The sequence below is a fragment of the Elephas maximus genome, chromosome 10, assembly GCF_024166365.1.
Source record: "Elephas maximus indicus isolate mEleMax1 chromosome 10, mEleMax1 primary haplotype, whole genome shotgun sequence".
Taxonomy (NCBI): Eukaryota; Metazoa; Chordata; class Mammalia; order Proboscidea; family Elephantidae; genus Elephas; species Elephas maximus.
The window spans coordinates 15,092,796-15,116,957 of NC_064828.1; the positions used below are offsets into that span (position 1 = coordinate 15,092,796).

Sequence of the window (24,162 nt, forward strand, 5' to 3'; positions counted from 1 at the left end):
GGACGACACACAATACAGGGAAATCAACACAATTGAACTAAACCAAAAGCTAAGAAGTTTCCCGAATACAACCAAATACTTCCAGGGACAGAGTAGCAGGGGCAGGGGTCTGGGAACCATGGCTTCAGGGGACATGTAGGTCAATTGACATGACGAAATTTATTAAGAAAATGTTCTGCATCCCACCTTGGCGAGTGATGTCTGGGGTCTTAAATGCTAGCAAGAGGCCATCTAAGATGCCTCAGTTGGTCCCAACCCACCCAGAGCAAAGGAGAATGAAGAATACCAAAGACATAAGGAAGATATGAGCCCAAGAGACAGAAAGGGCCACATAAACCAGATACTCCATCAGCCTGAGACCAGAAGAACTAGATGGTGCCCAGCTACCACCAATGACCACCCTGACAGGGAACACAGCGAAGAGACCCTGATAAAGTGGAGTGCAGCACTCCAATTCTAGTAAGAAGACCAAACTTGATAGTCTGACTGAGACTGGAGGGACCCCAGAAGACGTGGCCCATGGACTCCATGCTAGCCCTGAACTAAAACCATTCCCGAAGCCAACTCTCCAGACAAAGATTAGACTGGATTATAAGACATAAAATGACACTAGTGAAGAGTGTGCTTCTTGGCTCAAGTTGATAATGAGACTATATTGGCAGCTTCTGTATGGAGGCAAGATGAGAAGGCAGAAGGGGACAGGAGCTGGTTGAATAGACATGGGAAATACAAGGTGGAGAGGAGTAGTATGGTGTCACATTGTAGGGAGAGCGACTAGGGTTACATAAAATGTGATAAGCTTTTGTAAGAGAAACTGACTTGAATTGTAAAATTTCACTGAAAGTACAATCTAAAAAAAACAAAAAGACAGTATCTTGAGACACCACGATACCGTCATTTTGGGGCTCAAAAAAAGAAAGACCATTCAAAATGTAGAATCAAGGTGACTTAACGGTTTCTAACCAATCTGTAAAAAGGTGTAGCTTTCAATGGTTTTGCTCATTTGTAATGTAAGTATATACTGTTGATTCTGTAACATCCCTTGAACTCTGGCAGACATGGCTCTCGCAGTGTGCTTATCTGTTTTCCCACTTTTGCCTCTTTAAATATATGCGGAATAAAGCTTTCTTTTTGCTTTACTGAAATTTGTGATGTTTTTACCCTACAACACCCAAAAGTAACTTTCATCCTCCTCTCTAACACCCCTAAGCTTCCACCGCTCAGCTACTTTCCAAGCTCTTTTGTGCTCCCTGCCTTTGCACGTGTGGTTTCCCACATCTAAAACACCTTCCCTCCATGTTTTGGATTCCTATTCCTATTGCTTCTTTCAGTCTCTTCTCCGATCTGACCACCTTTGCCCCAGGTGTGAGATTGGCTCTGCTGGTGTCTGCTGTGGCCAAAGTCAAGGACCTGCTGTAAGCTCAGCAAATGGGGTCAAATGGGCTGACCTTTCTATTCACTCCTGGTTCTCCAGAATACCTTTGAGGCATGGGCAGGATGATTTCTGAGGCCCCTTCTGAAATGCCTGAATGCTACAGCCTAAACCAGGGTACCCACCCATCACCCTGCTCAAGACCCTCCCAACTGAAAAAGTAAAGAAACATAAAAAATTCTCCTACATCAACAGTTGTCAAAGTGACCCTTGGGCAGGGTGGCAAACCCTTTCAGGGGGTCTTTCAGGTCAAAACTATTTTCATCATAATACAAAGAAGTGATTTGCTTCTTTTACTCTGGTTTCATCATAAGTATACAGTGGGTTTTTCCAGAGGCTGTATGATATGTGAATTTTCAACAGTTTGGATGCAGGAGCAGATGAGAACCCAGCTGCTTCTATTAAGTCAGACATTAAAAACATAAAACAATGTCACTCTTTTCACTAAATTTATTTGGGGAAATACAGTTATTTTTCTAAAAAATATATATGTTAACATGTAATTGTTTTATTGTTATTTTAAATTTAATTAATAATTTTTTTATTTCCCAGTTTTAATTTCTAATGCACTGAAGTCATTGGCGAAAAACGAGGCTCCAGGAATTGGCAGGATACCACCTGAGATGTTTCAACAAACAAATGCAACACTGGAAGTGCTCACTCACCTAGCCAACCAACTGGAAGAGATCTGTATTTATGCCTATTCCCCAGAAAGGTGATCCAGCCAAACTCGGAAATTAATGAACAATATCATTAATATCATGCTGCAGCAGTGTATCAACAGGGAACTGCCAGAAATTCAGGTCAGATTCAGAAGAGGACGTGGAACAAGAGATATCATTGCTGATGTCAGATGGATTCTGGCTGAGAGCAGGGAATACCGGAGACGTGTTTACCTGTGTTTTATTGACTGCAAAGGCATTCGACTGTGGATCATAACAAATTATGGATAACATTGCGAAGAATGGGAATTCCAGAATACTTAATTGTGCTCATGAGGAACCAGTATGTAGATCAAGAGGCAGTTGTTCGAACAGAACGGGGGGTTACTGCATAATTTAAAGGCAGGAGGGGTGTGTGTCAGGGTTGTACCCTTTCACCATACCTATTCAAACTGTATGCTGAGCAGATAATACGAGAAGCCGAATTATATGAAGAAAGAAGAACAGGGTATCAGGATTGAAGGAAGACTGATTAACAACCTGCATTATGCAGGTGACACAACCTTGTTTGCTGAAAGTGAAGGGGACTTGAAGTACTTACTGATGAAGATTAAAGACCACAGCCTTCAGTATGGATTACCCCTCAACATAAAGTAAACAAAAACCCTCACAACTGGATCAAAAAGCAACATCGTGATAAATGGAGAAAAGGTTGAAGTTGTCAAGGATTTCATTTTACTTGGATCCACGATCAACACCCAGGGAAGCAGCAGTCAAGAAATCAAAAGTCACGTTGCATCAGGCAAATCTGCTGCAAAAGACATCTTTAAAGTGTTAAAAAGCAAAGATGTCACCTTGAAGACTAAGGTGTGCCTGACCCAAGCCATCATGTTTTCAGTTGCCTCATAGACATGTGAAAACTGGATAATGACTAAGGAATGAATAAGGAAGACCGAAGAAGAATTGATGCCTTTGAATTGTGGCATTGATGAAGAATATTGCATGTACCACAGACTGCAAAAAGTATGAACAAATCTGTCTTGGAAGAAGTACAGCCAGAATGCTCCCTAGAAGCAAGGATGGTGAGACTACAACTCACATACTTTGCACATGTTATCTGGAGGGATCAGCCCTGGAGAAGGACATCACGCTTGGTAAAGAAGAGGGTTATCAAAAAAGAGGAAGACCCTCAAGGAGATGAATTGACACAGTGCAGCAATTGTGAAGATGAAACAGGATCAGGCATTTCTGTTGTACATAGGGTCTTTTTTTTTTTTTTTTTTTTTACATAGGGTCGCTATGAGTTGAAACTGACTCAGTGGCTCCTAACAACAAGTGTTATTAGATATATCCCATATAAACAAAAGCTTTTTGGGGTCCTTAATAACTTTTAATTTGTAAAGGGGTCCTGAACCCCAATGCCTTCCCCTCATCTGAGACAGACAGGGTTAACTGTGCTGGTGGAACAAGAGAGCCGTTAAAAGATTACCATCTAGAAGTAGGGTAAACAGAAACCACACCCTGTCAACATGAGATAAGGCAGAAACAACCCGTGAATTACTATCTAGTCCTTTCCCCTTTACAGGCTCCCGCATGGGCAGAAGGACAAAGTGTGACTGCTGTTTAACCTTCCTTAGCCCTCCGAAGATGGTGATGTAGTGTCAAAGATCAGTGCACTTGCACTATACCCCATAGTAAGTGATGCCAAGGGCTGCCGAGAGGACTCCGTCTTGAATATCAGCGGGTTCCATCTTGGATTCCAGATGTGTGCACAACCTAATTAACATACACGGCCATTCTGAGAAGTACCTGCCCCTTGAAAGAAGCCCACTAGATATTCATTACTCTATAGCGTCCCTATGAGTCAGAATCGACTCAACCGCAACGGGTTTGGTTTTTAGTTTATTGTCTCCACCAAACCCATATAAGCCCTAGCCTTGTTTCCCTCTTTGAGTCAGTCTTTTGGAGAGACTTAGATCCCCCTGACTCCTTTTGCTTGACTCAAGCAAAATAAAGCTTGCTGAAGATAAAGTTTGTCTTTTGCGTGTATTCTTATTCAGGAAAAGACAAGGACCCTTTGTGTCAGATTGGCAATTGGTAACACATCCTCCGTTCTTATGCTCCTCTCCCCTGTAAGTGGCCAATTTTTTTTTTTAGTTGTACTTTAGGTGAGGGTTTACAGAGCAAATTAGTTTCCCATTCAATAATTTATACACAAATTGCTCAGTAACATTGGTTACAATCCCCACAATGTGTCCGCACTCTCCCCATCACCACCCTGAGTTCCCCATTTCCATTCATCGTACCTTTCAGCATTTTTCTTTGCTTTGGTCATGTTGCGCTGACTTTCCCCATATTGTGTATTGCCTTTCCCTTCACCAGTTACTATCTACTATCTAGTCAGTGATTTTCCCTCCCTCCCCTCCCTGGTAACCATCACAGAATGTTTCTTTCTGTGAGTAAATCTTTTCTTAAATTTTTATAATAATTGTCTCATACAATATTTGTTCTTTTGTGATTATTTCACTCAGCATAATGTCTTACAGATTCATTGATGTTGTGCAGATTCATCATTCTTTATAGTTGCATAGTATTCCATTGTGTGTATGTAACACAGTTTGTTTATCCATTTGTCCATTGATGGGCATTTAGGTTGTTTCCATTTTTTTGCTCTTATGAATAATGCTGCACCAAACATGGGTGTGTATATGTCTATTCCTGTTATGGCTCTTATTTGTCAAGGATATATACCTAGGAGTGGGACTGCTGAATCATATGATATTTCTATTCCTAGATTTTTAAGGAAGCACCACATCGTTTTCCATAGTGGTTGTGTTACCAATCACCAATCTGGCACGAAGGGTCCTTGTCTTTTCTCGAGTGAGAATACATACGAAAGACAAACTTTAAATTCAGCAAGCTTTATTTTGCTTGAGTCAGGCAAAAGGAGTCAGTAGGGATCTAAGCCTGTCCAAAAGACTGACTCGAAAAGGCAAGCAAGGCTAGGGCTTATATGGGTATGGGTTCAGTGGAGACAATAGAGTAATGAATATTTAGTGGGCTTCTTTCCAGGGACTGGTACTTCTCAGAATGGCGGTGTATGTTAATTAGGTTGCACACGCATCCGGAATCTAAGATGGAACCCGCTAATATTCAAGATGGAGTCCTCTTAGCAGCCCTTGGCATCACTTATTATGGGATACAGTGCGGGCACACTTGATCTTCGGCACTACATCACTGTCTTCGGAGGGCTAAGGAAGGTCAAACAGCAGTCACACTCTGCTCCTCAGTGCATACGAAGCCTGCAAAGGAGGAGGGGACTAGAAAGACACTAAGAAGGAGATAGTAATTCATGGGCTGCCCCAATCCTATCTCTTGTTGACAGGGTGGGTTCCTGTTTACCCAACTTCTAGATGGTAATCTTTTTAAAAGCTGTTTTGTTCCACCAGCACAGTTAACCCTATCTGTCTCAGTTGTACCATCTTACACTCTCGCCAGCAGTATACAAAAGTTCCAATCTCTCCATGACCTCACCAATATTTGTTGTTTTCTGGTTTCTGTTTTTGTTTTTGATCAGTGCCATTATTGCTTGGATGAGATGGTATCTCATTATAGTTTTGGTTTGTATCTCTCTAGTGGCTAATGGGAGCCCTGGTGGCACAGTGGTTAAGAATTTGGCTTCTAACCAAAAGGTTGGCAGTTTGAACCCACCAGCTGCTCCTTAGAAACCCTGTGGGGCAGTTCTACTCTGTCCTATAGAGTCAATATGAGTAGGCATTGACTCAAGGGCAAAGGGTATGGTTTTGGTTTTAATGGCTAATGATCACGTGCATCTCTACATTGTTTGTTAGCCATCTGAATGTCTTCTTTGGTGAACCATCTGTCCATGTCTGTTGCCCATTTTTTAATTGGATTGTTTATCTTTTTATTGTTCAAGTGTTGAAGTTTTCTATATATTTTTAGAGATTAGGCCTTGTCAGATATGTGGTAGACAAAAACTTTTTCACGGTCTGCAAGTTCTCTTTTTACTCTTTTGGCAAAGTCTTTAGATGAGCATAAGTGTTTAATTTTTAGGAAATCCCAGTTATCTAGTTTTTCTTCTGAGGTTTGTGCATTGTTAGTTATATTTGGTATTTTGTTTATGCCATATATAGGGGCCCTAGCATTATCCCTATTTTTTCTTCTATGATCTTCATAGTTTTAGGTTTTACATTTAGGTCATTGATCCGTTTTGAGTTAGTTTTTGTGTATGGTGTGAGGTATGGATCTTGTTTCATTTTTCTGCAAATGGATATCCATTTTTGCCACATCCAGTTTTGCCCGCTCTATTTCTTGAAGAGACTTTCTCTTCCCTCATTTAATGGACTTCTACTCTTTGTGCAAGATCAGCTGTCCATAGGTGGATGCATTTACTTCTGGGTTCTCAGTTCTGTTCCATTGGTCTGTGTTTCTGTCATTGTAACAGTATCAGGCTGTTTTGACTACTGTGGCTGCATAGTAGGTCCTGAAATTGGGAAGTGTGAGGCTTCCAACTTTGTTGTCAGTAACGCTTTGCTTATCCAGGGCCTCTTTCCTTTCCATATAAAGTCGATGATTAGTTTTTCCATCTTGTAAAGAATCTTTTTAGAATTTGGATCAGGATTGTATTATATCTATAGATCACTTCAGGTAGTATTGACATTTTTATGTTAAGTTTTCCTATCCATGAACATGGTATATTTTTCCATTTATGTAGTTCTCTTTTGGCTTCTTGCAATAGTGTTTTGTAGTTTTCTTTGTATAAATCTTTTATGTCCCTGGTTAGATTCCTAAGTATTTTATCTTTTGGGGGGGCTATTGCAAATGTTGTTTTCTTGATTTCCTTTTCAGAGTTCTCATTATTTGTGTAGCAGAATCTGACTGATTTTTGAATGTTGATCTTGTACCCTGCCACTTTACTGAATCTTGCTACTAGTTCCAGTAGGTTATAAAATCTCTAGGATTTTCTATGTATAGGATCATATCACCTGCAAATAGGGACAGCTTTACTTCTTTCTTACCAATTTGGGGAGCCCTGGTGGTGCAGTTGTTAAGAGCTATAGCTGCTAACCAAAAGGTCAGCAGTTCAAATCCACCAGCCATTCTTTGGAAACCCGATGGGGCAGTTCTACTCTGTCCTATTGGGTCACTGTGAGTTGGAATCAACTTGATGGCAATGGGTTTGGTTAGTTTAGTTTACCAGTTGGATATCTCATATTTCTCTTTCTTGCCTTATTGCTCTAGTTAGAACTTCCAGTACAATATTGAATAACAGTGGTGATAAAATGCATCCTTGTCTGATCCTAGTTCTCAAGGGGAATGCTTTCAATCTCTCTCCATTGAGAATAATGTTACAGCCAAATTTCTTAGAGCTGTGTACTTTTTCCCCTCCTCTGGGCCCCTCAGCAGCATTGTGGCTTCTCTACCACCATTCCTGAAATTGCTCTCCTGAGGCCACCAAGGACTTCTGGCATTTGATTCAGTGGACGCTCCTCAGTCCTTATTTTCACTGACATCTTGACAGCATGACAGCATTGTACACCTTCCTCCTATAAGAACCCTCTAACCCTGGTTCTCTGGGCACTCTTCTTGTTCTCTTCCTACCTCTCTGGTGCTCCTTCTTGACTCCTTCTCCTGCTTTGCGCAAACCTTCAGGGCTGGGGTCTTCAAGGCTTGGACTGAGGCCTGTTCTCTTTTCCCTCTACTCCCGGGGAGACCTCAGCTACTCCCAAGGCTTAGCACTGTCTCTATATGAATGGCTCCCAAATCTCTAATTCCAGCCCAGATTCTCTACTGAGTGCTAGGCCAATCTAGCCAGCTGACCCATGGTGAATATCCACGTGAATGTCCCTGCTTCACACACAGGCAGTTCATACTTAAACCCATCCAACACAGAACAGATCTCCAACCTCTTCTTTCCAACTCCACAGCCGCCATCTTCTCCCTCACTCTCCTCATTCAACAACTGACCAAATCCAGGGACCTCACCTCCTAAACTGCTCTCAAATCCACCCACCTATCCACTCCCACTGCCACACCTTGGCTCAGGCCAGGCCACCTTCCACTCTCCCAGGCCCATCTTTGGCCGTTTTCATCCAACCAACCCCAGCAGCCAGAGCTCCTTCTTAAATGTCTCTTCCATGCTCAGAATCCACAGAGGGCTCCCCATTGACCTAGAACTGACCTAGAACACCGCCTCCACAGCACAGGTCACTAGGCTGGCCAGCGTGATATGGTCCTGCCACCTGTCCAGCCCCATGTTCTTTCCCCTATGCTGCTTTGTTCCAGCTGACCTGGTCTTGCCTCCCCCACAGGCACATCCTGCCTCTCTGTTCACCAGGGACCCTTTCTCATGCTCCAGCCTCAGCCTCATCAACCTTCCCCAGAAATCCTTCCATGTGGCCCCCTCAGGCCTAGGAGCCCCTCCTATATGTCCGTCCCCTAGCCTGGCACATCTCATGCAGAATCATCGCACCAGTTTCTAGACTCCAAGTTCTGTAAGGCAGAGTATTCTTTTACTGCTGTAGTACCCTCAGTGCCTAGAACAGAGCTTGCCTTATAGCAAATACCTGCTGAATGAGTAGCTTGAAGAATGAGAGCCCATGTGCAGCTGGCCAGCAGCCCACCCTACTCCATTCAGTGCTCAGTGTATAGCAGGCTCAGGCATCCAGACTGACCTGGCCCTGGCCTAGCACAGGAAACCCAAGAGGTGACAGCGCCCAGGGCTCCCTGCCACCCACTGCCTCCCCCTGGGGTATTGCTTTGACCAGTCTCCCAGGAGAATCTGGCTGCACTCCACATTGCTTCCGTTCCTGGCTAAGACACGAGGCCACTGAAACTTCGGCACACGACCCAGCCATGGGTACCCTCCTTGGGCACAAGTTGCCCAACTTGGTCGGAGCTGACCCTGCTGGGGACACCCAGACCAATCCGGGGCACTGGCCACAACAGTAGCGATAACACACAGCCACCTCCACACATCACCCACCAATCATCCTCTCACAGGCAGTAAGCTGATGCTCAGAGGGTTGAACGATTTTCCCAAGGCCACTCAGCCAGCAAGGGAAGGGGCTGGCTTGGAGCCAGGTTTTCCTGCTGCTAAAGCCTATAATCTTGACCTGAACACACCCTGCAGGTCCAGAAGTAGAGGCTGAGCCCGCTGAGGGGCCATCCCAGTTAAGGAGTTCAGGGCCAGGCTGAAACCTAGGGTCTGTGGTCTGCCCCGGTGGGCCAGGACAGGAGGAGCAGGCAGGCGAGGGCCATGGGTTGAGCAAGGAGCAGCCCCAGGGCATCCTGGCAGCTCATTCCGGCATGAGCCTGGCACATCCTGGTAATGGAGAAGGCACAGGGGGTGACAGTGAGCGCTTGGATGGATCTCCTAAGGCAAAGGCCTGCCAGGTCCTCCAGGCCAGAGCCTCCTGCTATCAGCTGTCGGCGTCGCACCAGAAATTGTTGCCACCCTACCGTAACCCACATGCTCCTTCAGCAGGGAAGCCACAGAGCCGACCTGTCAGGAAAAGGCAGCAGCTGGGGAGGCTCTGGTCTGAGCCCTGAGCCTGCCAGCCTCCTGGGATGTAGGGTCCCAGGCCTGGACACTGCTCATAGGCTACAAGTACAGCCACAGGGGTTGAATTCTGCATGAGTCCAGGGCATTATTCACATGCACTAAGATGCAAATGGCACCCAAGGAGTGGCTAACCTGCCAGTTCTGCCTGCTCAGATGCTCCCTTCCTGAGAAGGAGGAAGTGGAGGAAGAGGGAGCCTTTTCCCCTCCTAAGCCTTCCAGGGCTTCACCACCTCCCTCATCCCCCCCACTACCCCAAAGAAAGAACCACATTCCAGCATAGCACAGATAATAAGAGATCTGTTTATGGACAACAGTATGGGACAGACAGACTGAGAAGGCACAGGGCCTGTAGTGATGAGATTCCCAGGAATAAACCAAGAGACAGACAGAAGTGGCCCAGACAGGCAGAGTGACAGGGAAATGATGTCAAAGGGTAAGAGACCCTGGCCCAGCCTCAACAGCTGTGTCTGGGCATCAAACCGAGCTCGGCCCTGGGGAGCTGGGGGTTGAGCGGGGCTGAGCAGGGCTGGCAGGGGCCTCAGTTCTTGGGGGACCCCTCTCCTTGGTCCCTGCTGTCCATCATTCAGTGGTCTGGGACCTTAGGGAAGTGGTTATTTCGGAGGCTAAAGAATGGTTGATCTGGACAGGCAGAGGGTCAAGGTTCTTGGAGGCACCCTTGGGGAGGGCCCCACCTGGGTGTTGTAGGGTTAGCAGCAGCACTGGGGGGAGTCTGGTCAGGTACTGGGATCTGGCATGGGGCCACTGCTCAGCAGGGCCCCTGTGTCCAGGGCAGGCCCCCCACCCTGCCCACCACACCAACATGGCATAATAAATTAAGTTTCAAGTAATAAGACAGTGTCAAGTCGTAGAGCTGGAGGTTGGCGGGTAGATGGGAGCTTAGGGAGAGAAGTCTCCGGCCACCCACTTTGTCCCCTCACTCTCAGTAGCCTCCAATTGTATCAAGTCTGTGTGCAGTGAGGGCCTGGCCCCGATGTCCACATGGACACCCCCTCAAGGGCTCAGCCCCTCACACCAGCGCCAGAGCCTGCTCAGTGGGGCAGAAGCAGGGCAGCATGGTGCCCACAGCGTCCACGATAGCTGCCAGGTGCTCGTCCTGTGCCTGAGGCCCACAGAGCTGCATGAAGTCTGCCAGGCGCAGCAAGTACTCCAGGTTGTGGCCTGAGAAGCCGCGGCAGGCCAGGATCTGCGTGGCGATGGCCTCCTCAGGCGCAGGGCCCAAGTAGCCAGGGTTCTGGGGGGTGGCCACATAAGCCAATGCCTTGAGTGGCTGGTCAGGGGTGTCTTGGGGGTAGAAGGTGACCTCCTTGGTGTCATAGCCGCCGAGCACTGCCTCCCGCACGTTCAGGTACTTCAGTGCCTCGCTCACCTGCTCACCTTGAACCTGGTATGCCACACCCCAAGTGCAGCCCTAGGAGGGAAACAGGGACACCCAGGGTCAATCAAAACAGCTCCTCCATCCTAGGAGGCTATACCCCACCCCAGGATTGTACTCTGTAAGGGTGGTGGGTGCAGGGAAGATGATCCATCTAGCAGCAACGCATCAGACCCTTTTTAAGAGGGGTTGGCAAAGTGGTCTAGCCCCAAGAGGGACAGAATTTCTACTTAAAGTGTAGAGCAGCACCACCTGTAAGCTTGTCAGGTCCACCAAGTCTCAAGCCCCACCCTGATCCTACTGAATCAAAATCTGCATTTTAACAAGGTTCCTGACGGAAGGGCTGAGCAGACTGCCCTTCCCTTCTGCCCTAGAGGCATCTAATCCAGCTTGCAGCCAAGTGCAGGAGCTCTGTCTGTCTGCACCCCTTCAGGGTGGGCCTGGCCGTCCCTCCCTTGACTCAGACACTTACCTCATGGTCTTCAAGGAGGGTCACCACACGGCCAGGCTAGGAAAAGAAAAAAGATTTTGAAAAAGACAAGTTAGAAATCACCTCTGTCATCAGCACCCACCAGAAGAAACTTGCCAACCCTGCTGGCCTAGGCCTCGGAAAGGCCCACTAGGCACCCTCAGCGTCCCACTCATCCGGGGGGAGGCGGGGGGGCTGATGGATGGGTGCAGGAGACAGATGGATACACAGCAGTGGTCCACTCGTCAACACAGCGATGCACCGGGTTCACAGACTCCGGCTGTCACAGTGACTCACGGTTCACACTCCAGCCCCCACCGAGCACACCAATTTAAGCCACAAAGGCTGGACACAGGTTCCCACCTCCCCCCATCAGCAGTCACCGGCAGCGGAGAGCCCCGGACTTTTCAGGGCGCCGGCGCCCCCGGCCCTCCCTAGCCTGCCCCCACCTCCCTCACTCCCCTGGGCACGGTCCGATGCTCACCATCTTGTCGCTGCCCCGATGGAAGGTGTCTCCCTGCCAGAAGCGGCGGCTGTAGCCACGCACGAAGCCCACACGGCTGTCGCTATAGGCGAAGTCTGGCCTCCACACGAGGGAGCCGTAGCCGAAAATCCAAAGCGCTGGAGGGTCGCCGGCGTCCCGGGGGTGCTGCGCAGAGAGCTCTGGGGACGGAGAGGTGGCCGCGGTTGTCTGGGATGCGGACTCCTGCTTCATGGTGCCGGGCGCAGGGACGGGCCCGGGCGGCCTCCAGGGCTGGTCTCCAGCGAGGGCACGGACCGACCGACGGACGCGAACACCTGGCCTGACACCGTTCGCTCGCTCCAGCTGAGGGGCCCCCCCCGGAGGAGCCCTTTAAACCCTGCGGTCGGAGGCCCCGCCCACCGCGGGCCCCTGCCGCGGCGATTGGGGCGGGGCCAGCCCCCTTTCGGCCAATTGCCTTCGACACTGGCTGCTCGTTTAACCGCGCCGTCTTCTGAGTGGGTGGCCGAGCGGCCCGCCCCGGGCCCAGCGCGCCCGCCGATTGGCTGGGCTCCACCTCTGTAGAAAACTGGCAGGACTGATGCAACGGCGGGGGTGGCTTCCCCAGCATCCGCATGCAGCAAGGGCTCCTCTGATTGCGTCAGGCGGCGGCCAGGCGACCCTGGCGAGGCACGGACGCGGACCCCGGCGTCTTCTCGGCAGCTCCTCCGTGGCCTGGCCTGGGGGGGCTGGCCTCAAGCGGTGTCTCGCCAGCTGTCCTGCCCGCGCGCCCGGCGGAGTCCCTGCAGCCCCGGGCAGCAGGGACGCAGGCTCCGGGCTGCGGGGGACGCGTCCAGAAGAAGCGCCTGGGCGGCATAAACGCCGACCTCTGGGCCCCGCCTGACTGCACGCACTCCGGGGGAGCTGTCGGGAGGTGCTCTCGGCATTCCGCTCAGGTGCCTCACGCTGTTGGCCCGCGTGAGGAAATGGAGAAACCGAGTCACGAGGTCAACAAAGGGTTCTGCACAAGCTATGCAGCTGAGTCAGGTTGGGCGCCCGAGCTTGCGGGAGGCCCGAACACGTGAGGGCTACGCCCCAGGCCAGGTATGGGACCCCCTGAGCCCAGGCTGAGGCTCCGGGAAGGGCCGGTCTGAGCGTTTGGAATGGCCACCGGGGAGAGCCGTCCCTTTGGCTGTGGTGGCTGGACCTGCGGGGAGAAGCCGTAAGGAAAAACCAGGCCAGTCCTGCTCCAGAGGTTAAGTGCTGAAGGGACCTGAGGCTTTTGCATCTGCTTGGTACTCAGGCACCGAGGTTCCGGGAGCGGCGGGCAAGGAGGGCCGAATGGAAGCCCCCAGAGGCTGTGAGCAGCGGCCGGCCTTGTCCCCTGGCATCTGGCCCCCTGCGGAGGGTCCTGGGGTTGGTTAGCAGTAGCCGTCGCTAGAGGAAGACTTTCCGTATTAAAGTCAAACATTTATGAAAAAGTTCGGATTTTTTATAAGGAGCATGCATTCCTTTTCCAATCAGAAAAAATATTACAGGCAAAATGGTTGCTTCTGGTCAGTCTCTTTCCTTCCGTTCCCCGTGTTTGCTCTCATCTCTTCCCTCTCTCATGTCCCCTTTAATGCACTTGAGCCTGGATTTGCTGCTAGTTTCTTGGGAAGACTATTCCCAGCTCCTCTCACTGCCTGTGGGTGGCGATGGAGAGAGGATGGCGGGAAACCGGTACGGACACTGCTGAAAGTGTCTGAATTGGCACGACCAACCATTTAAGAAAGCAGCTTGGTGATACAACTTAAGAATCATAAAACGTTCCTGCCCTTTGACCCAATACTTCCACTCCAGGAAATACATTCAAAATATGGGAAAAGCCATATGTCTAAAGATTTTCAATGCATCCTTATTTACTGTAGCAAAAACAAAAGAAGAAAAACTCCTTAAATATCCAAAAATAAATGTTTAAGTAAATTATATTCAGTCCACATGGTGGCGAAATATACATGGGGGGAGAAAAAAGGAAACAATTTAAAAAACCAACAAAAAGTGACTGGTTACATAAATTTGATACTGTCATAAAAGGAAATCTGTGCAGGCATTAAAAGCAATTTCGTATGCCTATAGTGATTGACATGGAAACATCTATGATATATAAATGCAAAAACAGATTACAAAATGGCCTAATAGAACTTTTTAATTTTAAAATATCTATATGTGCTTATTTGCATAGAAAAAATCTGGCAGAACACACGAAAATGTACAACGTGATTACCTCTGAGTTGAGTAAACAAAACCAAACCCATTGCCATCGAGTCAATTCCGACTCACAGTGACCCTGGGGTTTCCAAAGCTGTAAACTTTAGGGAAGCTGACTTCCACATTTTTCTCCCACAGAGTGGCTGGTAGGTCCCAACAGCTGACCTTTCGGTTAGCAGCTGAGAGCTTAACCACTGCACCACCACGGCTCCTCACTCCTGAGTAGTAGAATTAAATGAGATTTGCTTTTTTTTATAGTTTTTCAGATAGCTTTTTTTTAAAGAAAACATGCACTATTTATTTTAAAAGAAGGTATAAATTAAACTAAAAATCCATATGAAACAATGTAGTAAAAATGCCTCTGATTGCAGAGTAAGGCAAAAATGCAAAATGTGAATGTAATGCACTATGATTAAAACTATAACAAACAAAGATATATAAGGAGTAAAGATGGGGAGTATGTTAGGGTGTTGGGATTATGGGTGATTCTATTCTCTTCCAAGTGTTATGAAATGTAATTTTTTTTTTTAAAGTTACTTTTAAATGGTTTCTGGGGAGTGAGGGACAGATAGCGTATCAGATCACCTGGGGAACGTGTTCATACTCCTCGCACCACCGCCAGAATCCAGGGTTTAAGAAATAACTCCTTTCCTGAGGTCATCAATAACCCTGTCTTGCCCCAGGCAGAGTTAGAGGCTCCCTGCTTTGTTGCTGTAACCCCTTACCTCACTTCTATTTACTTATCTGTCCCCTCCACCTCGGGCTTACATCAGGAACAGTTTTTGAGTATTTACCATGTGCCAGGAAGTTTGCTAAATGCTTTTACATCCATTCTAAACTTCTACTTTGTGAGGTAAATGTCAGTTTATAGATAAGCAAACTGGAGCACAGGGAAGTTAAGTAACCTGCTCAAGGAGACACAGCTGTAAGTAGGGGCACCTCTGCAGAGACCTAACTAGGGGGAGGAGAGGGGAGCAGGGAGGTGCCCTGCCCTGGGTGCAGCTTGAGGCGGAGTGCCAATTAGCAGTTTCTATTGACCATAGCAGTTCCCATCGCCAGCTGTGAGAGATCATTCAACAATTTAACACTAATTGCCCTAGGCACTATTTTCCATCATCCTGAGGCCCCTGCAGCCAGACCGAAGGCAGGTAGTCTGGCTCCAGACCCTCCTTGCTTATAATCATTTGACATCCTGCTTCCACTAACCCAAAATCACCTGGAGACCAGGGTTCATCTTCAAAGGTCCAGGGGAACCAATGGCACATGGAAGGTTCTCCACAAATGAGCAGACTCAGTGAAGCTGTTAATTGCAAAAGGCCAGGGCACCCTGGGGGTTCTGAGGAGGATGAATCCTAGCTGTGTCAGATTCTGTACGACACCTATTCAACCTCTCAAAGTAGGAATCCTCACAAAAGCTGGCCAAGAGGCTTCAGACATCCCCCTAGGAACATTGCCTCTTCCCATTGCTTGCTTATCCTTGACAACGTTGGACTCCTTTCCTCTCAGATGGACACTCCCAGGCAGTAAACCATCCCACTCATCCAGTTCTCTCTGAACCATCACAGCAAATCCATCCCATCTTTCCTTTTAAAACCCTGTCAGGAAGGGCCTGAGCATGTCTCCTGCAGGTCGTGCCCGCAGAGGTACCAGCTCACAAGAGGTGACGGGTCCAAACATCACCACCTTGCACAGCTGCACATGATTTGCACGTGGTGGCTTTTTTTGGACCTTCCCAAAATTAATCTTTCCTTATTGTCCCCTGCAGGCAGTTACTTCCCATTTCCTTATGATCTGTTTCTTCCCACTTCTCATACCAGGTACCGTAATCAACACCTGGCATTAGTGGGCATGATCATCTGAAGCTAAACAAGGTTGTGTTTTTGGAGCTAGAGAATTTTGCTAATTTATTATGCAATGAAGTTGCTTTGTAACGCTGCAGGTCTGGAACCTGGGATGGAAAACCTTTCCAGGCACAGGCAGTACGTTCAGCTTGCCCAGGTATAGGCCCAGCTCCACCTTTCACCAGCTGACTAACCCTAGGCACAGTGTCTCTGGGCTTCAGTTTTTTCGACTGTGAAATGGGGGATAATAGTAGTTTCGACTTGTAGGGCTAACATCTCAAGTTATTACCCTACGAGTCGATGCTTCTGCTACATAGGAGCACTCTGTAAAAATTGGCTCCTGATTATTTTTTACTCCAAAATTCTTATCACTTTCCATTTTATCCAGGGCAGAGCCATAATCCACTTCTCAATTCCACGAAGCCCAGAAGAACTGGGTGGGTCAGGAAAGCGAGCAGTGTAAGCATTTTAAATTCAGTGGAGGAAACCTCTGGCCATCTCACCCTCCATTCTTGCCATGCACTTCGCAGATCGTTTCAGGAAATAGGCTCCTAAAGGAGTGTTTTTAAAAGGCAGAATGCGTGTGTTATGAATTGAATTGTCTTCCTCCAAAATATGGGCTGTAAATCCTAATCCCTATACCTGTGGTTAGGATTTACAAGACATATTTTTTGGGGGGAACACAATTCAAGCCCTGGTGGGGCAGTGGTTAACAGCTTGGCTGCTAACCAAAAGGTTGGCAGTTCAAATCCACCAGCTGCTCCTTGGAAACCCTATGGTGCAGTTCCATCTGCCCTATAGGGTATGAAGGCAATGAGCTTGGGCTTTTTGTTTGTTTTTTAATATATATCTTTGGTTATCATCCCATTTGAGAATGGGTTTTCTTATGTTAATGGACACTATCAGTGTAGGGTGTGTCTTAAATCCATCTTTTTTGAGATATAAAAGAGGAGATTAAGCAAACAAGCACAGAGAAGACACATGCCACATGATCACCAAGGAACCTAGGAATAGAAGCTGAAGACAGAAGCTGACATTCCCCCAGAGCAGGCAAAGAGAGAGAGCCTTTGCCTAGAGCTGGTGCCCTGAATTCAGACTTCTAGCCTCCTACACTGTGAGAAAATAAAATTGTTTGTTAAAATCACCCACTAGTGGTATTTCTGTTACAGCAGCACTGGATAATCGGAAGGTGGAATGTACAAAGTCTGAATCTAGGAAAACTGGAAATCATCAAAAATGAAATGGAACCCATAAACATCGATATCCTAGGCATTAGTGAACTGAAATGGACTGGTATTGGCCATTTTGGACCAGACAATCATACGACCTACTATGCTGTGAATGACAACTTGAAGTGGAATGGCATTGCATTCATGATCAAAAAGAACATTTCAAGAACTATCCTGAAGTACAACGTTGTCAGTGATAGGATAATGTCCATACATCTAGTTAATATGACTATTACTCAAATTTATGCACCAACCGCTAAGGCCAAAGATGAAGAAATTGAAGATTTTTGCCAACTTCTGCAGTCTGAAATTGATCACACATGCAATCAGGATGCACTGATAATTACTGGTGATTGGAATGCGAAAGTCAGAAACAAAGAAGAAGGATCAGTAGTTGGAAAATATAGCCTTGATGATAGAAATGATGCTGGAGACTACATGACAGAATTTTTCAAGACCAACGACTTTTTCATTACAAATACCTCTTTTCAACATAAACTGCGACTGTACATATGGACCTCGCCAGATGGAATACACAGGAATCAAATCGACTACATCTGTGGAAAGAGATGATAGAAAAGCTCCATATCATCAGTCAGAACAAGGCCAGGGGCCGACTGTGGAACAGATCATCAATTGCTCATATGCAAGTTCAAGTTGAACCTGAAGAAAATTAGAACAAGTCCACGAGATCTAAAGTACGACCTTGAGTATATCCTACCTGTATTTAGAGACCATCTCAAGAATAGATTTGATGCGTTGAACACTATTTGATCGAAGACCAGACGAGTTGTGGAATGACATCAAGGATATCACACATGAAGTAAGCAAGAGGTCACTAAAAAGACAAGAAAGAAAGAAAAGACCAAAATGGACGTCAGAAGAGACTCTGAACCTGACTCTTAAATGTCAAGTAGCTAAAGCAAAAGGAAGAAATGATGACGTAAAAGAGCTGAACAAAAGATTTCAAAGGGCAGCTTGAGAAGACAAAAAGTATTATAATGACTTGTGCAAAGACCTGGAGATAGAAAACCAAAAGGGAAGAACACACTCAGCATTTCTCAAGCTGAAAGAACTGAAGAAAAATATTCAAGCCTTGAGGTGCCGTAGTGAAGGATTCCGTGGGGAAAATATTAAACGACGTGGGAAGCATCAAAAAAAAATGAAAGGAATACACAGATTCACTGTACCAAAAATAACTGGTTGATGCTCATTCATTTCAGAAGGCGGCATATGATAAGGAACTGATGGTATTGAAGGAAGAAGTCCAAGCCGCGCTGAAGTCACTGGCGAAAAACAAGGCTCCGCGAATTGATGGAATACCAGTTGAGATGTTTCAACGAACAGATGCAACCCTGGAGGTGCTCGCTTATCTAAGCTAAGAAATATGGAAGACAGCTTCCTGGCCAACTGACTGAAAGAGATCCATATTTATGCCTATTCCCAGGAAAGGTGATCCAACTGAATGTGGAAATTATCAAACAATATCATTAGTATCACTCGCAATTAAAATTTTGCTGAAGATCATTCAAAAGCGGCTGCAGCAGTACACTGACAGAGAACTGGCAGAAATTCAGGCCAGATTCAGAGGAGGATGTGGAACAAGAGACATCATTGCTGATGTCAGATGGATCCCGGCTGAAAGCAGAGAATACCGGAAAGATATTTACCTGTGTTTTATTGACTATGCAAAGGTATTCGACTGCGTGGATCATAACAAATTATGACAACATTGCGAAGAATGGGAATTCCAGAACACTTAATTGTGGTCATAGGGAACCTGTACATAGATCAAGAGGCAATCGTTCAAACAGACCGAGGGGATACTGCTTGGTTTAAAGTCAGGAAATGTGTGCATCAGGGTTGTAGTCTTTCACCACATCTATTCAATCTATATGCTGAGCAAATAATCCGAGAAGCTGAATTACATGAAGAACAGGGCATCAGGATTGGAGGCTCATTAACAATCTGTGTTATGCAGATGATACAACTTTGCTTGCTGAAAGTGAAGAGAACTTGAAGCACTTACTGATGAAGATCAAAGACCACACTCAACATAAAGAAAAATCCTCACAACTGGGCCAATAAACAATATCATGATAAACAGAGAAAAATTCGAAGTTGTCAAGGATTTCATTTTACCTGGATCCACAATCAACACTCATGGAAGCAGCAGTCAAGAAATCAAAAGATGCGTTTATTGCACTCGGCAAATTTGCTGTAAAAGACCTCTTTAAAGTGTTGAAAAGCAAAGATGTCACCTTGAAGATTAGAGAGCGCCTGACCCAATCACCTCATATGCATGGGAAAGCTGGATGATGAATAAGGAAGACCAAAGAAGAACTGACAGCTTTGAATTGTGATGTTGGCAAAGAATATTGAATATACTACGGACTGCCAAAAGAACAAACAAATCTGTCTTGGAAGAAGTAAAACCAGAATGCTCCTTAGAAGCAAGGATGGCAAGATTACGTCTCACATACTTTGGACACGTTATCAGGAGGAATCAGTCCCTGGAGAAGGACATCCTGCTTGGTAAGGTACAGGGTCTGCGAAAAAGAGGAAGACCCTCAACAAGATGGATTGACGCAGTGGCTGCAACGATGGCCTCAAGCATAACAATGATTGTGAGGATGGTGCAGGACTGGGCAGTATTTCATTTTGTTGTGTATAGGGTTACTATGAGTCGGAACCAACTCGATGGCACTTAACAACAACAAAACTAGATAACTAAGACAGGGTGATAGTCTATCCCAAACCCAAACCAAACCAAACCCACTGCCATTGAGTCGATTCTGACTAATAGTGACCCTACAGAACAGAGAAGAACTGCCCCATAGGGTTTCCAAGGAGCAGCTGGTGGATTCAAATTGCCCACCTTTTGGTTAACAGCCGAGCTCATAACCACTGTGCCACCTGGGCTCCAGTCTATCCCAAACATTCTATTAATAGAACTGTAGCTCAAGCAGAGAGGGAGATTTTCTGTATATGCTTTGTGGTGTGGGGTGTGAAAATTAACTAATTAATTAGTCCACAATATACGAGGGGCTAACCTCCACAGGCTCTGAGAGTAAGTGTGTCCTCAGGTCCTTGGCTCATGTGTCAGAAGGCCATACGTCCCACTGACACCCTAACAAAAGGCTGGGGAGGTGGAGTAGTTGGGTTCGTCAATACAGTCCACCTCAGAAGAGGGAGAGAAAGTCAGAGGCAGCTGCTTTGCTGGTTGTACCAGGTGAATCTAGGGTCAAGGGTGAAGGCCCTTGACCTTCTAGCCACAAAGCAGGGACTATAAAGACTAATCCATATCCTGGCAGAAAAGTGCAGGGGATGGTGGGAAAATCTGGTTCCCTGCTCATTTTCTGGCCTCCAAGAATGGGGGAGACCTGGCTGACTGGTCACCTCTAGGGTGAACAGTGTTGCAGTTATTCAGACCTGGCTCCCAGGCTACCTGGAAGGGGATGGGCCAGGGCTCCAACTGAGAGCTTGGATGGTGGAGCAGCTCTCCCAGTTCCAAGGAGAGGGGAAGGCGTGGGTTGTGGGAGCAGAAGTCGGCTGGCTGCAGGGCTGGGGAGAAGCTGCAGTGGGGACAATTTCAGTGGAGTGACAGGGCTGCACATGGAGGAGCTCCATGAGGTCAATGTTGAAAGCAGAACCCATGGAAATGCTGCAGTGTGGTGGGACCTGGCTTTGGAGATCTCCTAGAAAACAGCCCATAAAGTGAAGTATGACTGCTCAAATGGGACCTGACAGTGGGGGCCCACAGAGAGCCGAGGAAGGGAAGCCCCTTAAATGAGAGCCCCTCGGACACTACTTCCTAAGAGCCCACTGCTGTTGGGAAGGGGGAGATGCAGAACCTTTTAAATCTCTTTTACCAGAGAGGACAGGAATAAAGGGAGTTGCTGATGGAGCTGCAGAACTGAACCGACTAGGCCTAGTAGGAAGCTCCTGGCCTAGATGTCTGCCACTATCGGAAAAAGACTGCAATCCTGGGACATTTGGCGAGAGTGCTGGGTTGCAAACCCCCAGCACTTGCTTTTGCCTCCAACCTGAGCCAGCAGGAGGGCTCACTGGAGGCACACAGGGGAGCCATTTCCGCCAGGTTTTGGCTCTACCCTACAGGTGATGCCACGACACAGGGCACAAGGTGAAAAGGCTGAGCCCACTCTTGCCCCAAGCATTAAAGGGGACAGTGCCCCAAAGGCCAGGCAAAAGGTGGCAAAAGTCACTTGTGACAGATCTCCAAGGGCAAGACGGCTCTTGCCCACATCAGAGTAGGCTGACCCAGGCCAGTGGTGTTCCTAAAGACTGGGCACATAGGAAAGCAACGGTGGTGACAATCTGGAAGCCTGACTGCCTCACATGGCCCTAGGGCTCCTGTCCGGACTATTCAGCCAGATCAAGGCCCTTCCACACCCCTGTTGCTAAGGACCGGGGAGTGGAAGCCAGAAAGTGGTGCGCTGCGATAGGCTTGAGGAGAATTAACCAACCAATGGGGGAATTCTTTGCTCACATGTTTTCATACAGTCTCTCATTTCATCCTCCAGGTAATGTGCAGGAGGTGTCTTCCCCACAGAGAGGTTAAGGGTAATTTAAGGTTAGCTTCCCGGCGGAGTCCAGGCTTTATTGCCAATGCCTGGGATATAAGAGAAGTTCAGTCAGGGCTGAATGGCTGGAAAAATGGATGAACCTGCTTCAGATCACCTGGCGTGCTGGAAGGAAGCTTCAGTCGCCACCTCAGACCGGGTGCTCTCTCCAGCCCCCTCCATTCCCTTCCCTCCTCAGGATGCCCGCTGGAAGAGGGTGGCCGGAGGACTGTTGGGTGGGGAGGGGCGCGGGCTGACGGAGCCCACCAGGCAGGCTGCGTTCAGCCCCTCGGCTCTGGCTGCTGCGACGCCACGGCTTGGGCCAGAGGGTCCGGCTTCTCTCGAGTCTATTTGGGGAAAAGCGCACTGAGCTCTCTCCAGTTTACCCCCTCGACTGAGGGGCGCAGAAGCTGGACGGAGCTCTGGCCGACAAAGGCTAACAATGAACTCGGCTTCCGGCTGCCCCAACGCTGCTCTCCTTCCCCCCGGTTCGCCCCGTTGCGCCCCAGAACCCCACGATCCTCTCGGCGGGGACTGCGGCCTCCATCAGCGCGCAGCCCCGACGGCCGCGCAGCGCCCTCTGGCGGCGGGTAACAGACGCCCGGGCCGTCCCGCCCGCTGGCCTCCCCGCGACGCCGGCTTCCTGCGGCCGTGGCCTGGCACGGGCTCCCGGGCGCGGGGCGGGATTCAGGGATGCAGGAGGCGGGGCCGGGCGGGCGGGGAGTCTCCGAGAAACTCGCGGCCTTCGGCAGCTTCCCGGCCCGGGAAGTGAGCCGGGGTCGGGAGGCTGCAAACAGGAAGTTGGGCTGTAACAATGAGCGCGGGGGGCGGGGAGCCCGGGACCTCCGGGGCGCCCGGCGGCGGCAGGTGGAGGGCTGACCCGGAGCAAGCGGGCCGCACTGGCCTTTTCCGCCGCCGCTCGGGGCTCCAGGCCCACGGGGATCCGGCCTTGCGCCCTGGGCGCGAGGGAAGGCGCGACCGCCCGGGGAAGGCCGCTGGGACCTCCCAGGCGCATCCCCTCCCTGGGAAGGGACAATCACAGTTCCCTGAGTGAATCACTTCCATGCCCTTCCCGGAATGCAGCAGGCCACGTGGGGCGGAGGCTGGGTCCGCGGATCCTGCGGGCCCTCGGGAGAGCTGCAGGGAGGGAACCTAGGCAGAGGTCTGTGGGGTCCCGGTGAGAAAGAGACGGTCTGGGGGCCTTATCTAGCCTAGGGTAGGGAGTGCTGAGACACACCTTTTTCCCCTTGCCCCCTGATCGTGGCCCTGAGGCAGGTGAGGGGGCCTGGCCTGAGCACAATAAAGGCATTTCTCCTTTCTCTACAGTGCCATCCTGGACTCATCTCCCCACAGTGAGCTGGTGGTTATCAACCAGGGGGTCCTCAGAAAGCAGATGTCCTCATAACTGGACGTCAGATGGGGCCATATTTATCCTCTAGGTAGGGCCCGGCCGCAGGCTGTTTAGGAACTGCTGAACTCTGAGTTCTCTGGTTAAACACCTGCATTTGCTAAATCAAGGAAGGCACTTCATGGTTAGTCTGGAGCTATCCTCTGGCCTTGTGTCTGTCAAGCCTGGAACAACTCCTGTACACCTGGCCACTCAGGAAGTCTTGGGTATCTTACCTGTGAGAAGCGGCTGGGCTCTCAGGGAGGGACCTTCAGGAAGTCCTAGGAAGAGGGTTTCCACTGTGGCTTGTTCATACCCCGAGCGCCTGCCTGACCCAGCTACTGTGCTGCTAGAGGTGGCACCTGGCATGAGCTACAGGTTGGAGCTGCCCAGGTCAATCCGTGCACAGGTCCCCCCTTTCCCCAGAAAGGTCCATGGGCTCCCCCAGCTCACCATCTAGGGCATCAGAGCAAATGAGTCTAGCCAGCCAGGTCCCCGCAGGACTCTTCTCGAGAGGCTGACAGCCTGTGCAACCCTGCACAGCCTGGAGGTGTGGACGTGCAGGCCCGCGGGTGTCCTACCTGTCCCCCACATGGGAGCCTCGTCATCTCCAATTCGTGTCCGGGCCCAGTTTCCCCCGCCCCCCAGGGCCCGGGAGCCGCTTTCCTGTTTCATTTTGGGCAGGAAGAGTGAGGTCTTGTTGTTCTTCCCCCTGCTGCCGGCTTAGGCTGTGGGAACAGTTCCCTGAATGCTTTCCTGTTTGATACCCTGTGTGTGCAGCAAGGGGACCAGGGCCGGTGAGGGAGGTGTGGAGTGTGTGTATGCGAGGGAATGTAGATAAACATGTCACTTACACCCTTGTTCTTTGGCA

At 48.7% G+C, this 24,162-nt stretch overlaps 1 protein-coding gene across 1 annotated transcript; it reads right to left on the minus strand.

Annotated features, from left to right (window-relative positions):
- Positions 1–9,781: 9,781 nt before the first annotated feature.
- Positions 9,782–12,376, minus strand: CHAC1 (ChaC glutathione specific gamma-glutamylcyclotransferase 1). Its single transcript, XM_049898076.1, has 3 exons — positions 12,026–12,376; positions 11,545–11,580; positions 9,782–11,108 (listed from the first exon to the last, which is right to left on the minus strand). Exons 1-3 carry the CDS (start codon positions 12,254–12,256, stop codon positions 10,707–10,709), a joined length of 669 nt encoding a protein of 222 aa, XP_049754033.1. The 5' UTR covers positions 12,257–12,376; the 3' UTR covers positions 9,782–10,706.
- Positions 12,377–24,162: the final 11,786 nt, after the last annotated feature.